Source organism: Rana temporaria, chromosome 4 (genome assembly GCF_905171775.1).
Source record: "Rana temporaria chromosome 4, aRanTem1.1, whole genome shotgun sequence".
NCBI lineage: Eukaryota > Metazoa > Chordata > Amphibia > Anura > Ranidae > Rana > Rana temporaria.
Window position 1 is genome coordinate 41,437,624 of NC_053492.1, and position 16,894 is coordinate 41,454,517.

At 45.7% G+C, this 16,894-nt stretch overlaps 1 protein-coding gene across 1 annotated transcript in view; it reads right to left on the minus strand.

Moving 5' to 3' along the window:
• Window positions 1-3,923, minus strand: part of LOC120936172 (serotriflin-like) — a 43,586-nt gene extending 39,663 nt beyond the window's left edge. Inside the window, exons 1-2 of the mRNA XM_040348326.1 lie at window positions 3,816-3,923; window positions 1,479-1,542 (exon numbers count right to left, since the gene is read on the minus strand). Of these exons, the coding sequence (XP_040204260.1) occupies window positions 1,479-1,535 (57 nt within the window). The 5' untranslated portion in view covers window positions 1,536-1,542; window positions 3,816-3,923. The remainder of the gene's footprint in view (window positions 1-1,478; window positions 1,543-3,815) is intronic.
• Window positions 3,924-16,894: the final 12,971 nt, after the last annotated feature.

Sequence of the window (16,894 nt, forward strand, 5' to 3'; positions counted from 1 at the left end):
TTTTTTTCGTGACTGCGACATTATGGCGGACACTTCGGACAATTTTGACACATTTTTGGGACCATTGTCATTTTCACAGCAAAAAATGCATTTAAATTGCATTCTTTATTGTGAAAATGACAGTTGCAGTTTGGGAGTTAACCACAGGTGGCGCTGTAGGAGTTAGGGTGCACCTAGTATGTGTTTACAACTGTTTGGGGGTGTGGCTGTAGGAATGACGTCATCGATCGTGTCTTCCCTATAAAGGGAATGACGCGATCGATGCGCCGCCATAGTGAAGGACGGGGAAGCCGTGTTTACACACGGCTCTCCTCGTTCTTCAGCTCCGGGGAGCGATCGCGACGGAGCGGCTATAAACAAATAGCCGCGCCGTGGTCCCGGATCGCTCCCCGAGCGGACCCGACCTCCGCATGTAGCGGGGGGGGGTCCCGATCGGACCCCCCACCCGCTAATAGGCGAGGACGTACGTGTACGCCCATGTGCCTGTACGTGCCATATTGTGGACGTATATGTACATGCGGGGGTCGGGAAGTGGTTAAAGACATTTTTTTGTCTTTTAGACCCCAGATTTCACAATAAAGAGGACCTGTCATGCTTATTTCTATTACAAGGGATGTTTACACTGTTTTAAATAATAATATTAGTGGTCATTTTCTTTTTCTTTTTTTTTTAAAAGAACAGTGTAAAAATAAAAAGTAAAATAATAAGGAATAAAAATGTAAAGCACCCTGCCCCTCCGAGCTCACGTTCAGAAGTTAACACATACGTAAGTTGCACCCACGCAACAGTGTTCAAACCACACATGTGAGGTATCACCACAATCATAACAGCAAGTGCAATAATTCTAGCACTAGACCTATGTAACTCTAAACATGTAACCTGTAAAAAAAAGTAAGCGTTGCCTATGGAGATTTTTAAGCACCGTAGTTTGTAGCCATTCCGCGAGTGTGCACAATTTTAAAGCATTAGGTGTCTGTTTACTAGGCATAACATCAACTTTCACATTATACAAAGAAATTGGGCTAACTTTATTGTTTTTTTGGGTTTTTTTTTTATTAAAAAAGTGTATTTTCCCCCCAAAAAATCAGTTTGTAAGACCGCTGCGCAAATACAGTGTGATATAAAATATTGCAACAATTGCATCCTCTAGGGCAGTTGTTCTCCACTCCTGTCCTCAGGACCCACTACAGGCCAGGCTTGCAAGATAAATGAAATACATCCCAGGTGATATTATTTTCTGCTCAGTGATTGCAGTATTCTAGTCTGCATCTTCCCAGGGTAATACATAAAATCTGGCATGTTGGTGGGTCCTGAGGACAGAAGTTGAGAACCACTGCTCTAGGGTCTCTGTTGAAAAAAATATATCTAATGTTTGGAGGAATTTTCTAGCAAAAAATACTCATTTAAACGTGTAAGCAAAAAGTTCCAAAAAAGGCCTGGTCTTAAAGTGGAAGGTTATTTAGATTTTTTATACATACATGTACTGCTGGGTGATCCGGAAGTGCCAAGAAACACATAAAAATAAGTAGCAACATTTTCTTTCTGTAAAAAAAAAGAGACGTTCTCAGTTAAATTATCATCATCAACTTCATCATCAATATTATGCTGTGTTAAACAGTAGTACAGCTAAATTATCTAGCTTTTCTGCCTACCTTATCTACCTGCCAATGTGTTATCAATGCTCTACCAGGGGATGTGCTGGGGATCTGAAATTGCAGGTTTGTAGGTTGGCATCTTAGTAATATGCATGCCAATTTTAGTAGGTCATGGTGAATTATAGTTAGAGCCAGGCCCGGACTGGGACAAAAAATAGGCCCGGGCATTTTAGACTGAGCTTTGCGGTGGCGGTTAATGATGGGATGTGGGGTTCCAGCACCTAGTACCTCTGGACCCCTTTACATTACACATCACCCTGCACCTCTGGACCCCTTTACATTACACATCACCCTGCACCTCTGGACCCCTTTACATTACACATCACCCTGCACCTCTGGACCCCTTTACATTACACATCACCCTGCACCTCTGGACCCCTTTACATTACACAGCACCCTGCACCTCTAGACCCCTTTACATTACACAGCACCCTGCACCTCTGGGCCCCTTTACATTACACAGCACTCTGGACCCCTTTACATTACATAGCACTGCACCTCTGGGCCCATTTACATTACACAGCACCCTGCACCTCCGGACCCCTTTACATTACACAGCACCCTGCACCTCTGGACCCCTTTACATTACACAGCACCCTGCACCTCTGGACCCCTTTACATTACACATCACCTTGCACCTCTGGACCCTTTTACATTACACAGCACCCTGCACCTCTGGACCCCTTTACATTACATAGCACCGCACCTCTGGACCCCTTTATATTACACAGCCCCCACAGTTTGTTACACAGGCACCCCCTAACAGTTCTGGACCCCCTGCATGTTACACTGGGGGCCACCGCGGGCCATCGGTATGCCCAGTATGCCCTATGGCCAGTCCGGGCCTGGTTAGAGCCAAGAGAAATGGAGTAGGTGCCATGCCAGACAAAGTTGAATACCAAGCCATGATTAATGGATGAATGTTGCACCTCAACCTTTTTGGGGGTGGGTCAGGTGATGAAACATGTTTCCATGATTTACTAACTTTTTTAGTCTCAAGATCATATAGATATACCCAGCTTTCATCCATGGTCCATACACAGCTGACATATCATCATGTATTATTTGGGAATATTTTCCTTAAAGGAACTTAATCACGGCTCGGTATTCAACTTTCTCCGGCATGACACCTACTCCATTTCTCTTGGCTCGAACTATAATTTGCCATGACCTAAAAAAAAAAAAATTACATGCATATTACTAAGCTATCCAGACCAAAAAAAAAAGACATGTATATTACTAAGATATCCAAACCTCTTGTTATGATTTTGAGCTGCCCAGATCCTCGTTGTGAGATTGTTTGAACCTGAATCCTACGAAGTGACTCAGCTATCTTAACTATCTGTAAAATGTGTTGCCTGATGGAGAGTTTAGGCTCCGAGGGACTTCAATATCTCAATATCGGTCACAGATTGGCCTTCAGTATTAGATATGTTATGTAGAGGGGCCGCAATTCAGGATCCATCCCACAATTTGGGTCCATAATGGTTCTATATTTAGTATAGCATTCATTTGTTGCATTGTGGTATTGTCTCTATGCTTCTATGCTTGGATGCCTGCTCCTATATTAACCAGTATCATTTCCCCTCTTACTTTTGTTTGTTATGTTTGATTATTTTTAAAAATGTATGTATCCCCCCCCCTTTTTTTTTTACTCTGCTTGTTCCCCCCCCCCTTTTTTTTCTTGTTCTATTTTATTTTCCCCTTTTGTTTTTTTACGGCTTAATAGGTGCAGAGCATGCGAGGATTGTTCGCTGCTCTCTTTGTTGGCGCATATATTCTTTACTTGAAAAACAAATAAAAACCATTGAAACAGATATCCAAACCTAAAAAAAACATGCATATTACTAAGATATCCACTTAAAACCTGCAGAATTTCAGATCCCTAGCACATCTAGATCATGGTGAGGTTAAGAACTGATTGGCCTCCCCTCGTACTAGTAGGCTTTTAAAAGAAAATGACAAATAATTGAGGTAGCTTATCCATTTTTTTCTTTCCCAGTACAGTTGTTCAGAAAATATGGTATCTCTTCTGTCTGTCATTTAGTTAACCACCAAAGAAAGTTAATCCTCATTCAAAAATGCAATTGATATCCATTTAGCAGTACATGATTACTGACCAAATCCTATTAATAAGCATGTTATTTTCTGTTATATTACCTTGTTTCAGAGGTGATTGCTGGTTCCGCAATGGCTTGTATAGGAGTGAGCCCTCTAGGTACTGTTGGCTATCTGTACCAGTATACCTGTATATATAAGGCAGTTCAAGGAACACTTCCTTCCCAACCTCCTGTTTGCTTTTTAGTCCTTTTTTTTTTTGTCATAATCGAGACGCAATGTACGACATAACCTGATAAAGCACCTGGTACACAGTACGTTTCCTCACCGTGTTACAAAAAATGCATGACTCCCTGTAAACATAATTTCGATGGAATGTTTATTGTGTACATTTTCTTGTTGTGATTAAGTAATACTAATTACAGCTTTTCAGGTGTAAAATAGGTATAGAATGTGAGAAGGTAAGGCTTTGTGACTTTTCACCTGCATGGAACACACATGTGTACACATGTTTGTTTTTCCCCCAAGAACGCTGTAATAAATACAAAAGGGAAGAGAGCTCATTTCTGTGCGATTTGGTGAGGTTGGAAAACTCACTCTTTACCAAATGGCCTGGATCCATGACACACTGACAGTTTACAGATCACATTGGTGTAAGAAGTGTCACTGTGTCCAGCATACACAGCAGTGTTGCCAACTGGCAGCCAGTAAAAAAACAGGCAATTTTCTCCTGTCAGTAAATGCCAGTAAAAGTAAAAGGTTGCCAGTGAAAAATATGGCTGCGACGCTCGGCTTGGTGCGGAGCTGACCGAGACCATCGGAGTGCCTGCTAGAGTGTGATCGGGCGGCTCTGGGGGAGGCGGTGCCTTAGCATGTCGTGTGATGTCATAGTGCATTGGAGCCAAGCCGTAGTGGCCAGAGCCTCCTCGTCTGCGGTATGGGAGCAAGGCAGGCTGAGACCGGGATCGTCAGTGCTGTTTAGACTGGAGTGGACAGGAGAGAGACTTGGCTTGGAGAGAGACTCACTGGGACGTGTCATGTCGGGAAGGTCTCATCATCATCTGCGCTGCTGCACACTGCTGTCAGTGTCACTATGAGGCCCTGTACAAACGAGGAGACATGTCCGATGAAAACGGTCCGCGGACCGTTTTCATCAGACATGTCTGCTGGGAGCTTTTGGTCTGATGTGTGTACACACCATCAGACCAAAATCCCCGTGGGCAGAGAACGCAGTGACGTAGAAGACACCGATGTTCTCTAACACGCAAGTTCAATGCTTTCACGCATGCGTCGAATCAATTCGACACATGCGTGGGATTTCGGGCCGCTGGTTATACGTCATAACCAGCGGACATGTCCGATGAGTCGTACTAACCATCGGACATGTCCGACGGACAGGTTTCCAGCGGACAAGTTTCTAAGCATGCTAAGAAACTTTTGTCTGCTGGAAACCTGTCCGCCCATTATAATTTGTTGCCCTCCTGTCTCCTGTCCCTGAGCTATTTACTTACTATATCTAAAATAAAATAAGAAATATGTTTTCTTGCCTTATTATCTACCTTAAATCATATTGCTAATTGCATATTGTAGTTGTTTGTAGCCTAAATACTTGAATTTGCACTTACAACTGTAATTTTGTACCTTTTGGAAATGCCAGTAAAAGCTGTGCCAGTAAATTTTGGGTGCTGTGTCAGTAAATTTCAATCTGGTAGGTTGGCAACACTGATACACAGTTAGCAACAATTTTTAAATGTTGGCATTAATATAAAAATATGACTGATCATGCCAAAAACTGTCTTTTATTTAACCACTTCCTTACAGGGCACTTATACACCTTCCCGCTCAGACCAATTTTTAGCTTTCAGTGCTGTTGCACTTTAAATTACAACTGCGCGGTCATGCTACACTGTACCCAAACGAAATTTTTATCATTTTTACCCACAAATAGAGCTTTCTTTTGGTGGTATTAGATCACCTCTGGGATTTTTATTTTCTGCAAAAAAAAAAAAAAGACAGAAAATGTAGAAAAAAATAAATAAAAATTTTTGTTTCCGTTATAAAACATTGTAAATAAGTACGTTTTCTCCTTCACTAATGGGCACTGATGGTACTGCACTGACTGGCACTGATAAGGTGGCACTGATGGACACCGATGAGGTGGCACTGATGTGGTGGCATTGATGATGGGCACCAATATGCGGCACTGATGGGCGGCACGGATGGGCACTGATGGGCGGCACGAATAGGTGGCACAGATAGGCAGCACGGATGGGCAGGGATAGGCGGCACGGATGGGCAGGGATAGGCGGCACGGATGGGCAGGGATAGGCGGCACGGATAGGCAGGGATAGGCGGCACGGATGGGCAGGGATAGGTGGCACGGATGGGCAGGGATAGGCGGCACGGATGGGCAGGGATAGGCGGCACGGATTGGCAAGGATAGGCGACACGTATGGGCAGGGATAGGTGGCATGGATGGGCACTGATAGGTGGCATGGATGGGCACTGATAGGCGGCATGGATGGGCTTAGATGGGCACTAACTAATGTGTTGTACTAATGGATGCCAATCAGTGCCAAACAATGCCTGCCAATCAGTGATGCCCATTGTGGGCACTGATTGGCATCCATTGTGGCACTGATTGGCATCCATTATGTGTCATCCCTGGTGGTCTAGGGTGGCATACCTTTGATTTAAATCCCTGGTGATCTAGTGGAATCCCTGGTGGTCCAGTGGGCATCCCTGGTGGTCCAGTGGGCATACTCAGGAGGGGCTGTGCTGATAATCGATCAGCACAAACCCCCTCTGTCAGAGGACCAGCCGATCGGCTCTCCTCTACTCGCGTCTGACAGACGCAAGTGAGGAAAAGCTGATTACCGGCTTTTGCTGTTTACATCGTGATCAGCCGTGATTGGACACGGCTGATCACGTGGTAAAGTGTCTCCGTGAGAGACACTTTACCTAGATCGGTGTTGCGGGGTGTCAGACTGACACCCTGCAACAACGATCGCTGCGATGCGCGCCCCCGGGGGCGCGCAGCGGCTCAGAATTCTGAGGACGTCATATGACGTCCAGTCAGGATTCTACAACCACTTTGCCGCCGTCAATCTGTCATTGGCGGGCGGCAAGTGGTTAAGAATAGCAATCACATGATGCCATTTATTATCACATCGTTTTTTTGGATCCTTTTTAAATCATAATGATAACAGAAATCACACAAATGGCCCTTCTTAAAGCGGAGGTTCACCCAAATAACATCTATATCAGACCAACTTCTTTATACTTCTAACATGTACAGTGCGCATTTTTATAAAAAGTTTTAGGTTGTACATACCTTATAATCTATATTTGCAATCCAGCTTCCGGGTACTTCTCCCCGCGGGAGTAGGCGTTTCTATGCTGAGGAGCAATCTCATCTGGGAGGTCGCCAAGATGATTGACGTCCTTTCAGAAAAAGTTCCCCCCGGCGGATAAGGCCCCGCCCCCAGTATTGCGTAGGCGCGTCACGAGTAACAGCGTTACCTGAAAGAACACGAACATGCAGAGCTGCGAGTCGGCTCTATACGGCGCCTGTGCACCGACTAGGAGCCGTGTAGAGCTGACTGCGCAGGCGCCGTATAGAGCTGATTTTCAGCTCTGCATGTTCGGCTTCTTTCGGAAACACCGTCACTCGTGACGCGCCTAAGCAATACGGGGGGCGGGGCCTTATCCGCCGGGGGGAACTTTTTCTGAAAGGACGTCAATCATCTGGGCGACCTCCCTGATGACATTCCTCCTCAGCATAGAAACGCCTACTCCCGCGGGAAGAAGTACCCGGAAGCCGGTATGCAAATATAGATTATAAGGTATGTACAGCCTAAAAAAAAATGGACTGTACATGTTAGAAGTATAAAGAAGTTGGTCTAATATAGATGTTATTTGGGTGAACCTCCGCTTTAATAAGTGATTAAACAGTATAGACTGGCATATTGAAAGCTTTGGATATCTTTTGATATCCCTTTCCATCTTTGTAAAGTTTCATTACCTTGTTACGCAGGTCTTTTGACTGTTCTTTTCTACCTCCTCATGGCTCAGTGTCTAACCTGCTTAGTGCATCCATGTGAAAGCTAACAAACTCATTGACTATTTATACACAGACACTAATTGTGATTTAAAAAGACACAAATGTGGGAAATTAAGCTTTAATTGCCATTTTGACCTGTGTGTGCCACCTTCTGTGTCTGTACCAAGGCCAAACATTCCAGGGTATGTAAACTTTTTATCAAGGCAATTTGGGTGATTTCTGTTATCATTATGATTTAAAAAGAATAAAAAAAAACGATGTAATAATAAATGACTTTGTGTGATTTCTATCCATAAATAAAAGACAGTTTTTGGCATGATTTCAATATTAATGCCAAAATTTCACAATACTTTTTTTTGTATTTTGTATATTGTATTTTGTTTAGTACCCATTTTAAATAGTTTTTGTAGAATTAAAGTGCTACTAAACCACAAATGCAGTAAAGCATGCTTGTTATACTCACTGTGAAACCTAAGGGGTCAATCCTCCACATTGGCCCAGATTCAAGAAGCACTTGCGCCCGCGCAACCATAGTTGCGCGGCGCAAGTGCTTACTTGCTCCGGTGTAACGAGTGCTCCTGATTCAGGAACCTCGTTACACCGAATGCAGCCTAGGATGTGACAAACATAAGCCTCCTTATGCCTTCACATCCCAGGCTGCATTCTTGCGTTGGCCGCTAGGGGGCGCGGCCTTTGTGATCGGCGTGTAGTATGCAAATTGCATACTACCACCGATTCACAAAAGTTGCGCGGGCCCTGCCTACGCAAGGTACGGAGTTTCCGTACGGCGCCTTTAGCATAAGGTTGCTCCTGCTAATAGCAGGCGCAGCCAATGCTAAAGTATAGCTGCGCCTCCCGCTCGCGACGTTCAAATTTAACGTCGTTTACGTAAGTGAACCGTGAATGGCGCTGGACGCCATTCACGTTCACTTACAAGCAAATGACGTCCTTGCGACGTCATTTGCCGCAATGCACGTCGGGAAAGTTTCCCGACGGAGCATGCGATGTTCGCTCGGCGCGGGAGCGCGCCTAATTTAAATGATTCCCGCCCCCGGCGGGATCATTTACATTAGGCAGCCTTGCGCCCGGCTGCTTAGCATATTGCCCGCGCAATTTACGGAGCAACTGCTCCGTGAATCGCGGGCAAAGCGCAATATTTGCGTGGGCGCAGAAAAAAAATTTGCTCTTTGCCCACGCAAATATTGCGCGATTCTACTTGAATCTGGGCCATTGTGTAAAAAGGCTGTTTAATTCTGTCTTCTCTGATCCTCCCCGTCTTCCACTGTCCCCAATGTGTCTCCTGATAGGCCGTTCAGACATCTTTTTCTTTTTGCAAAAAGGTAATTTGCAGCCAGGATCAGCGTGAATTCAATCGTAGAGGTCCCACATTTTAGAGGACAAGTGAAACAAGGCTAGGCAAGGAAGCAGAGGTGACGTTGTGGCACCCGTGTGGGTTGTGATTTCCTAATGCCTATTTTAACATTGCTCTTGTAAGTAGTTTTAAATAAACCCCCCTTTTTTTATTATTTGGACGCTACGCAATGAGTTTTTTTTTTTTATTATTGATATATCGCATGCCTGGTCTGAGGTTTTCTAAGGATTTATAGCTATGGTGAATTCCATTATTGATATCCACAAAACATAAGTAAACCCCCCTATTGTTTTCAGCCATGGAAGCTGCCATCTTTGCCTCTGTTTAATCTACAACTGCCATGATGCTGCACATGTGATCAGTTATGACAACAGCCATTGGATGGTTTGACAGTTTGGTTGAGAGCACAAGCAATGGGAGTGTTACATTTCTGGCACGTGCCGTAAATGAAACTCTTTTATGGATGGGTTTACTTCCGTTTTAAACTAACTGATGCGAGTACAGACCTGGAGAGGTCTTAGAATCTGGTAAGAGGATATATTTGCCCTTATTTCTTATGGGGAGCACTGGGTGTTACACCAATTAAAAACTGGAGGACACCTGCACTTGATTGTAAATCACTTTCTATGGACTCTATGGACACTTACTAATAATTTGTTTTATTAATTTGTGTTTTACTGATGTTGTCACTTAATAATTCTTTCATAGTGATTTATGCATAAAGATATAACAGCGCAACACATTTTTATAAAAAAATGGGTTTATTGCTGTGTACAATATTGTGAGTGCTGCTAATGTTCACACATAGATTTTTCTCTTCACATAATTTCAATAATTTCATAATAAAACCCTAACTCTAACCCTAACCCAAACCCCTAACTCTAAGGCCCCGTACTCACGACCAAACATGTCTGCTGAAACTGGTCCGCAGACCAGTTTCAGCAGACATGTTTGGCCGTGTGTTGGCCCGAGCGGACCATTTTGGGACGGATCGGACAGGTTTCCAGCGGACAACTGTTTCCCGGACTTGTTTTAAAACAGTCCGCTGGAAACCTGTCCGCCCCGACATGTACGGTCGTCTGTACAGACCTACCGTACATGTCCTGCCGCCCGCATCCCTCGCATGCGTCGAATGACTTCGACGCATGCGTGGAAGCATTTTTAAGGCGGCCCGCCCACGTCGCCGCGTCATTGTCGCGGCGACACCGCGTCATCGACGCGGCGACACCGCGGACACGCCCCGCGTAATGTTTACGCGCGGGCTTCTGTTCGATGGTGTGTATAGCCATCGAACAGAAGTCCCCGGGCAGTCCCCGGCCAGACATGTCCGATGGAAACGGTCTGCAGACCGTTTTCATCGGACATGTCCTGCCGTGAGTACTCGGCCTTACCCTAACCCAAACCCCTAACCCTAAGGCCCCATACAGACAACCGAACATGTCTGCTGAAACTGGTCCGCGGACCAGTTTCAGCAGACATGTTCGGTCGTGTGTAGGCCCGAGCGGACAGGATTCCAGCATACATTTGCCCGCCGGGCCTTTTTCCAGCGGGCAAATATTTCTGGACTTGTTTTAAAACAGCCCGCTGGAATCCTGTCCGCTCGGACATGTTCGGTCGTCTGTACAGACCTACCGTACATGTCCGAGCGCCCGCCATCCCTCGCATGCGTCGAATGACTTTGACGCATGCGTGGAAGCATTGAACTGGCAGGGCCGCCCACGTCGCCGCGTCATCATCGTGGCGACGGCGCGGACACGCCCCGCGTATTGTTTACGCACAGATTTCTGTATGATGGTGAGTACAGCCATCGTACAGAAATCCCTGGGCATACATGTACGGTGAAAACGGTCCGGCGGACCGGTTTCATCGTACATGTATGCTCGTCTGTACGCGGCCTAACCCTTTTTTCACAAGGGACTCACTGTGCGCAAATTTTAACTTTTTTACTGAAACAAGGAATTACCTTTACTTGCGGCATACTTTGGCCATTTTCCAACTACAGTTTGAAGCCCATTTGGCATACATATTTACAAGTATAAGCTTGACCCTGTGTTATCCTTTTTGGCTGCATTGTATTACACCCCTTTAAGAGCTGGCTGCACTTTCCTATCCTCCCCTCCCATACTGTAGATTGAGCACTCCGTGCCTCCTATTCTGGCTCTATATGAATAGGAATCCCTGAAGAAGCTGTTGGTCAAAACGTGTAACGATCCATTGGTGTTGGTACAGTGATTCCGTCTGTGGCGCTGCATATTGAAGACTATTGTATACTAATTTTTCCATCCAATAAGTTATTGATTTATGGTCACCCCTTGAATAGGTTTCTTTGTACAATCCGATTCTTGACACATGGGAGAGTGGAATATCTTTGTAGAAATCATATTCCATGACAGTGACCTTTGATCCAGTGTCGATTGACTGGGCTCAGAGCAACCACACCTTCAGGCTTGTTGGGACTCTGAGTGGTCTGTCCTGGGGGTTATCCCTCTACCCGGGAGTTAGTAGTTTGCTGCGCGCTTGTACCAGGCTGGGACCTGGTACAGGCGTGCAGCATTTCCAAGTCTTTCCTCCCACTCTGCCAGAGGAATGTTGGAGTCATTAAACTTTGGTATTAGGGCTAGGGCCGATCCTAGCAGAGCCATGCTGGGGCTCAGTCCCCCTTCCGCACCTGCTGCGGACATATACTGCCAACTGCAGCCAAGTGCAGGTGGGGTGCAGCTGCAATAACACACACAGTCCCATTGTGATGAAATAACTTGTATTGCAATAATGCAAAGACAGTTCACAAACATCTGGTGGGAAGGCTGCCCAGCCAGGAACACTAAGGCCGCGTACACACGGTCGGTCCAAACCGATGAAATCGGCCTGAAGTCCAGTTTCATCGGTCCAAACCGACCGCGTGTACGGCCCATCGGTCTGTTGTCCTTCGGACAAAAATTAGAGATCTTGCTTTAAAATCGAACCAATGGACGGCTGACCATCGGTCCAAACCGATGGTTAGTACACAAAAGCATTGGTTCAAAACCCGAGCATGCTCAGAATCAAATCGACGCATGCTTGGAAGCATTGAACTTCGTTTTTTTCAGCATGTCGTGTGTTTTACGTCACCGCATTCTGACCCGATCGGTTTTTGAACTGATGGTGTGTACGCACATCAGACTATCGGTCTGCTTCATCGGTGAACCGATGAAAACGGTCCGTCGGACCATTCGATGGACCGGTCGTGTGTACGCGGCCTCACAGTTCCATCAGCATGTAAGAATAAGGATTCAGCGGAACTTACAACCTCTGTAGAGAGCAGCAAAATGCAGCCTGGCTGTCTTGAGCCCAAGCAGACAGAAGTCCAGAGAGGTTGCAAGCCCTATGCTTCCCCTACTCATCCAGAACCTTTCCCTACCTCTAGTACTGTCCATTTTTTTATTTTTATTTTAGTTCTGTCCATAACAGATGGGGTACCTGTCACTATTCTATCCACTTGCATAAAGCACACCAAACGCAGGGGCCAAGGCCTTATATAGACTCGGCTACACCTACGTTTGCCACCAGAGTCACATGGGCAGCAGGGGTCAAGTCCTGGGGAAAAAAGTGTGGGAACTCCCACCCAAGATCCACTCCCCCACCAAAAAAAAAAAAATGATACGATCATATGCATAATTACTAAACCGCATGTTTTTTTTTTCGATCCACTGTACCTCAGTAAGCAAGTTCTTTCTAAATCCCACGATAACTCGCGGCAGACCTCCGCAATGTCTCCTGGGAACAATGCCAAAAGGTCCCAGGAGACATTGCGGTATAGAGGAAGTGACAGGATACCCGCACACTACCTGATGAATCCACATACAGGAAGCGGCCAGTAACATAAAGGATTACTAAGGTTCGCCTGCCCCTGACAGTGACTCGAGCTGGGCATTGCCGCTTAGTGAAGGATTGGCTCGGGCGGCTCGGCTGCTCTCGGTTGCTCTAGTCCTGCAAAGGGAACGGAGTTCCTGCTGTGAAAAAAGTGCAGGAACTCCGTTCCCGCAGGACTTGAGCCCTGATGGGCAGCCAGCATCCAATTGGATCGCTGCCCCAAGGACTCATAAAGGAATCCTCTCAATCTGCAGTGTCACTGTGGAAGAGCACCACCTGCAGTGGACAAAGCAGACTGCACCTCCCTACTTGCAATAAATTGCTTCTTGTTGCAGATCTGCTCTCCACCAGTGTCCATTATATTAACTAAGCATGTGCAGCATGTTGTAGTTTCTTATTATTAAACCAAAATGTATGACCAGCCCAACACAGCCCATAAGCTGACAGACACGCGTGGCGATACCAACAGTAGTGCACCACCTTTACATTTTTATCTATTATTCTTAGAATTTCAGTGACATCATGGCATGATTGAAAGCAAAATATTCACTAAGCAAAACGTGCTGTATGTAAACCATGAGTCAGCCGAGTAATAAAATCGTACTATTGCTCCTCACGTTCTTATCATAGTGCTGCAACATGTATTCTGTATTACGTTACAGCTGTCAGAGGAGAGAGGTGTGATTTATGTTCTGTGAGAAAATATTATTATAACCATGAAGATAATAAGTAGAGGTGAAACGATCCAAGTGAGAGCAACAAAGGCTGATTATGACATCTAATTCCCGTGTTAGACAAAGTGAATATGTAAATGAACTCTGTAATCAATGTGGCAGAGTTCATGTAAGTTAATTGTAGTGTATTAGATACAGGAACCTAGACCAAGTCCAGCCTTCGGGAATCCCGCGTGAATAGTAACTGTAGCAATCAGTTTGCTCAAGCTCAGATCTCATATAGGTGGTTCTGCTTAGTATTTTGGGGCGCTCATTGAAGCTGAGCTTCAGAAAAACAGTTAAATACACAAAAATAGAACTTGCAAGCATCCAGTCATGAGGACTCCTTATTTGCATGCTTGTTCCGAGTCAGCGACTCAAAAATAGGGAATCCGAAGTCCAATACCCCTTAAAAACTGAGAGAGCCTGGAGATCCAACACCAAAAATCCTTAGGCCCCTTCCACACCGGCGCTGCTATACCACCTGAAAAAATAATGCCCTGCAGTCATTAATGTGAAAGCCCGAAGGCTTTCACACTGAAGCAGTGCGCTTGCAGGACCGCTCCAAAAGTCCTGTTAGCCGCATCTTTGGAGCGGCGAAAGAGCGGTGTGTTTACCGCTCCTACACCGCTCCTTCCCATTGAAATCAATGGGAAACCGCGGTAATACCGCCGGAAATGCGCCTATGCAGAGACACATTGCCGGCGGTATTAACCCTTTTTCGGCCGCTAGCGGGGGTTAAAACCGCACCGCTAGCGGCCGAATATCGGTATAGCGGCGCTAAAAATCGCGCCGCTTGCGAATCATATGCTAGTTGATTTTGTGTGATTTCTGCTTAAATCAATATCAGCCCAGTCTTCAGTTTTTCTGTTAATATGATTTAATGATTGTGAATTTTCAACGCTGTACTATTGTATGTTCACAGACAGTCTTCTCATGTTTTATCCTTTTTTTTGTGTATGTCTTAAAGCGGAAGTTCACTCGAAAAACAATTTTTAACATTAGATTGGTGCTCATTTTGTCAAGGGGAATCGGGTGTTTTTTTTTTTAAATCAAAGCAGTACTTACCGTTTTAGAGATAGATCTTCTCCGCCGCTTCCGGGTATGGTCTTCGGGACTGGGCGTTCCTATTTGATTGACAGGCTTCCGACAGGCTTCCGACGATCGCATACATCGCGTCACGAGTAGCCGAAAGAAGCCGAACGTCGGTGCGGCTCTATACGGCGCCTGCACACCGACGTTCGGCTACTTTCGGAAAATCGTGACGCGATGTATGCGACCATCGGAAGCCTGTCGGAAGCCTGTCAATCAAATAGGAACGCCCAGTCCCGCAGACCATACCTGGAAGCGGCGGAGAAGATCGCTCTCTAAAACGGTAAGTACTGCTTCGATTAAAAAAAAAACACCCGATTCCCCTTGACAAAATGAGCCTCAATCTAATGTTAAAAATTACGTTTTTGGGTGAACCTCCACTTTAATTGTATGGATTTGTACCACCATTTATCCCCAATAATAAAAGTTTGTAAACAAATAAAAATCGCGCCGCTGTGCCGCCAGCACACCTCCTACGCCCAGTGTTAAAGGGGCCTTAATGTATTATTCCTGTTCAAGCACGTAAACAGGTCTACTTTCTTCACTGCAGGTAGCGCTTAACCACAGCGGCATTGCAAAGGGAGAGGAAGTAAAGTGGAACCTAGATCCTTTTTGGTTTCCTGAGTCTCAGGGAGCAGCTATCCGATTGGATGCTGGCAACCCACGTGACCCTGGCAGTCATCTAAGGTCAGACACAGTCGAATTAACACCTTTTCTCCCCTGGGCTTGGCGTGTGGCTAGAGTAGGGACAGGTCACTCGTCTGTCAGGGACAGCGCTTAGTGTCTTGGAGAGATTCTAGAGGAGTAGGGAAAGTACAGGGACAAACCATCCTTCTTGGAAGCCTCCCCACTTGGGTACAGACCGGCCAGGCTGCATTTTGTTTCTCAAGACAGACGTGGTCGGCACACCTGACACATTCTACTACTGACACATCGCTATTATCCTGTGAGTGCTCCCAGTAGGTATTACCTTTTGTATCACTTGATCCTCCCTCTTAGATTGTTAGCACGAATGAATAGGGCCCTCTGATTCCTCCTGTATTGAATTGTATTGTAACTGTCTGCCCTCATGTTGTAAAGCAATGTGCAAACTGTTAACTGGCGCTATATTAATCCTGTAAAATAATAATACATACGTTGTACCTGTTTATTATTGGCCATGGTTGTGGGGTTTGCGGGCGGGGGGGTTTATTGGAATCTGGAAGCTCCCTTTAACAAAGAGGACCCCCAGATCCTGGCCCCTCTGATGCAACACAGGTTTCCTATTGCATCAGAGGGGGGCGGGGTCACCCGTACACGCCACTGGGTAACCTGGCGATACCTCTTGCGTCTTTGGTCCCGCCCTCAGCTATTAAAGATCTGTCAGGCTGTCGGCACATCATTAGGCTGTGACCCTCCGGTGGAGGCAGGATTGCATGCGTCGTATCCTCGCTGGAGATCATCGCTGGATACCGAGAATGGATTACATTACTGGAGATCGAGAGTGGATTACATCGCTGGAACCTTTTTTTTATTCTTATTTTTAATAAAGGACTTCCAAGCCGTCTCCTGTAGTTTTTAACATTTTGACACTTTTTTTTTGTGAAATGGTAGGGGTACAATGTACCCCCTACCAATTCACATAGGTGGGGTAGGATCTGGGGTCCCCTTTGTTAAAGGGGGCTTCCAAATTCCGATAAGCCCCCCGCCCGCAGACCCCCACAACCACCTGACAAGGGTTGTGGGGATGAGGCCCTTGTCCCCATCAACATGGGGATATCCTCCCCATGTTGAGGGCATGTGGCCTGATACGGTTAAGAAGGGGGGCACTCTCTAGTCCACCTCTCTTTTCCTGAAGCCTGCCAGGTTGAGTGCTCAGATAAGGGTCTGGTATGGATTTTTGGGGGGAACCCCAAGCTATTTTTTTTTTATTTTGGCACGGAGTTACCCTTAAAATCCATACCAAACCTCAAGGGTCTGGTATGGGTTTTAGGTGGGGAACCCCACGCATTTATTTTTTATTTTTCAATGACTTTTATCTGTATTGCCAGGACACGACAATTCATTATAGCCGCGAGTAATTTTAAATGACTTTTTTTCCTTTAGAAATGTC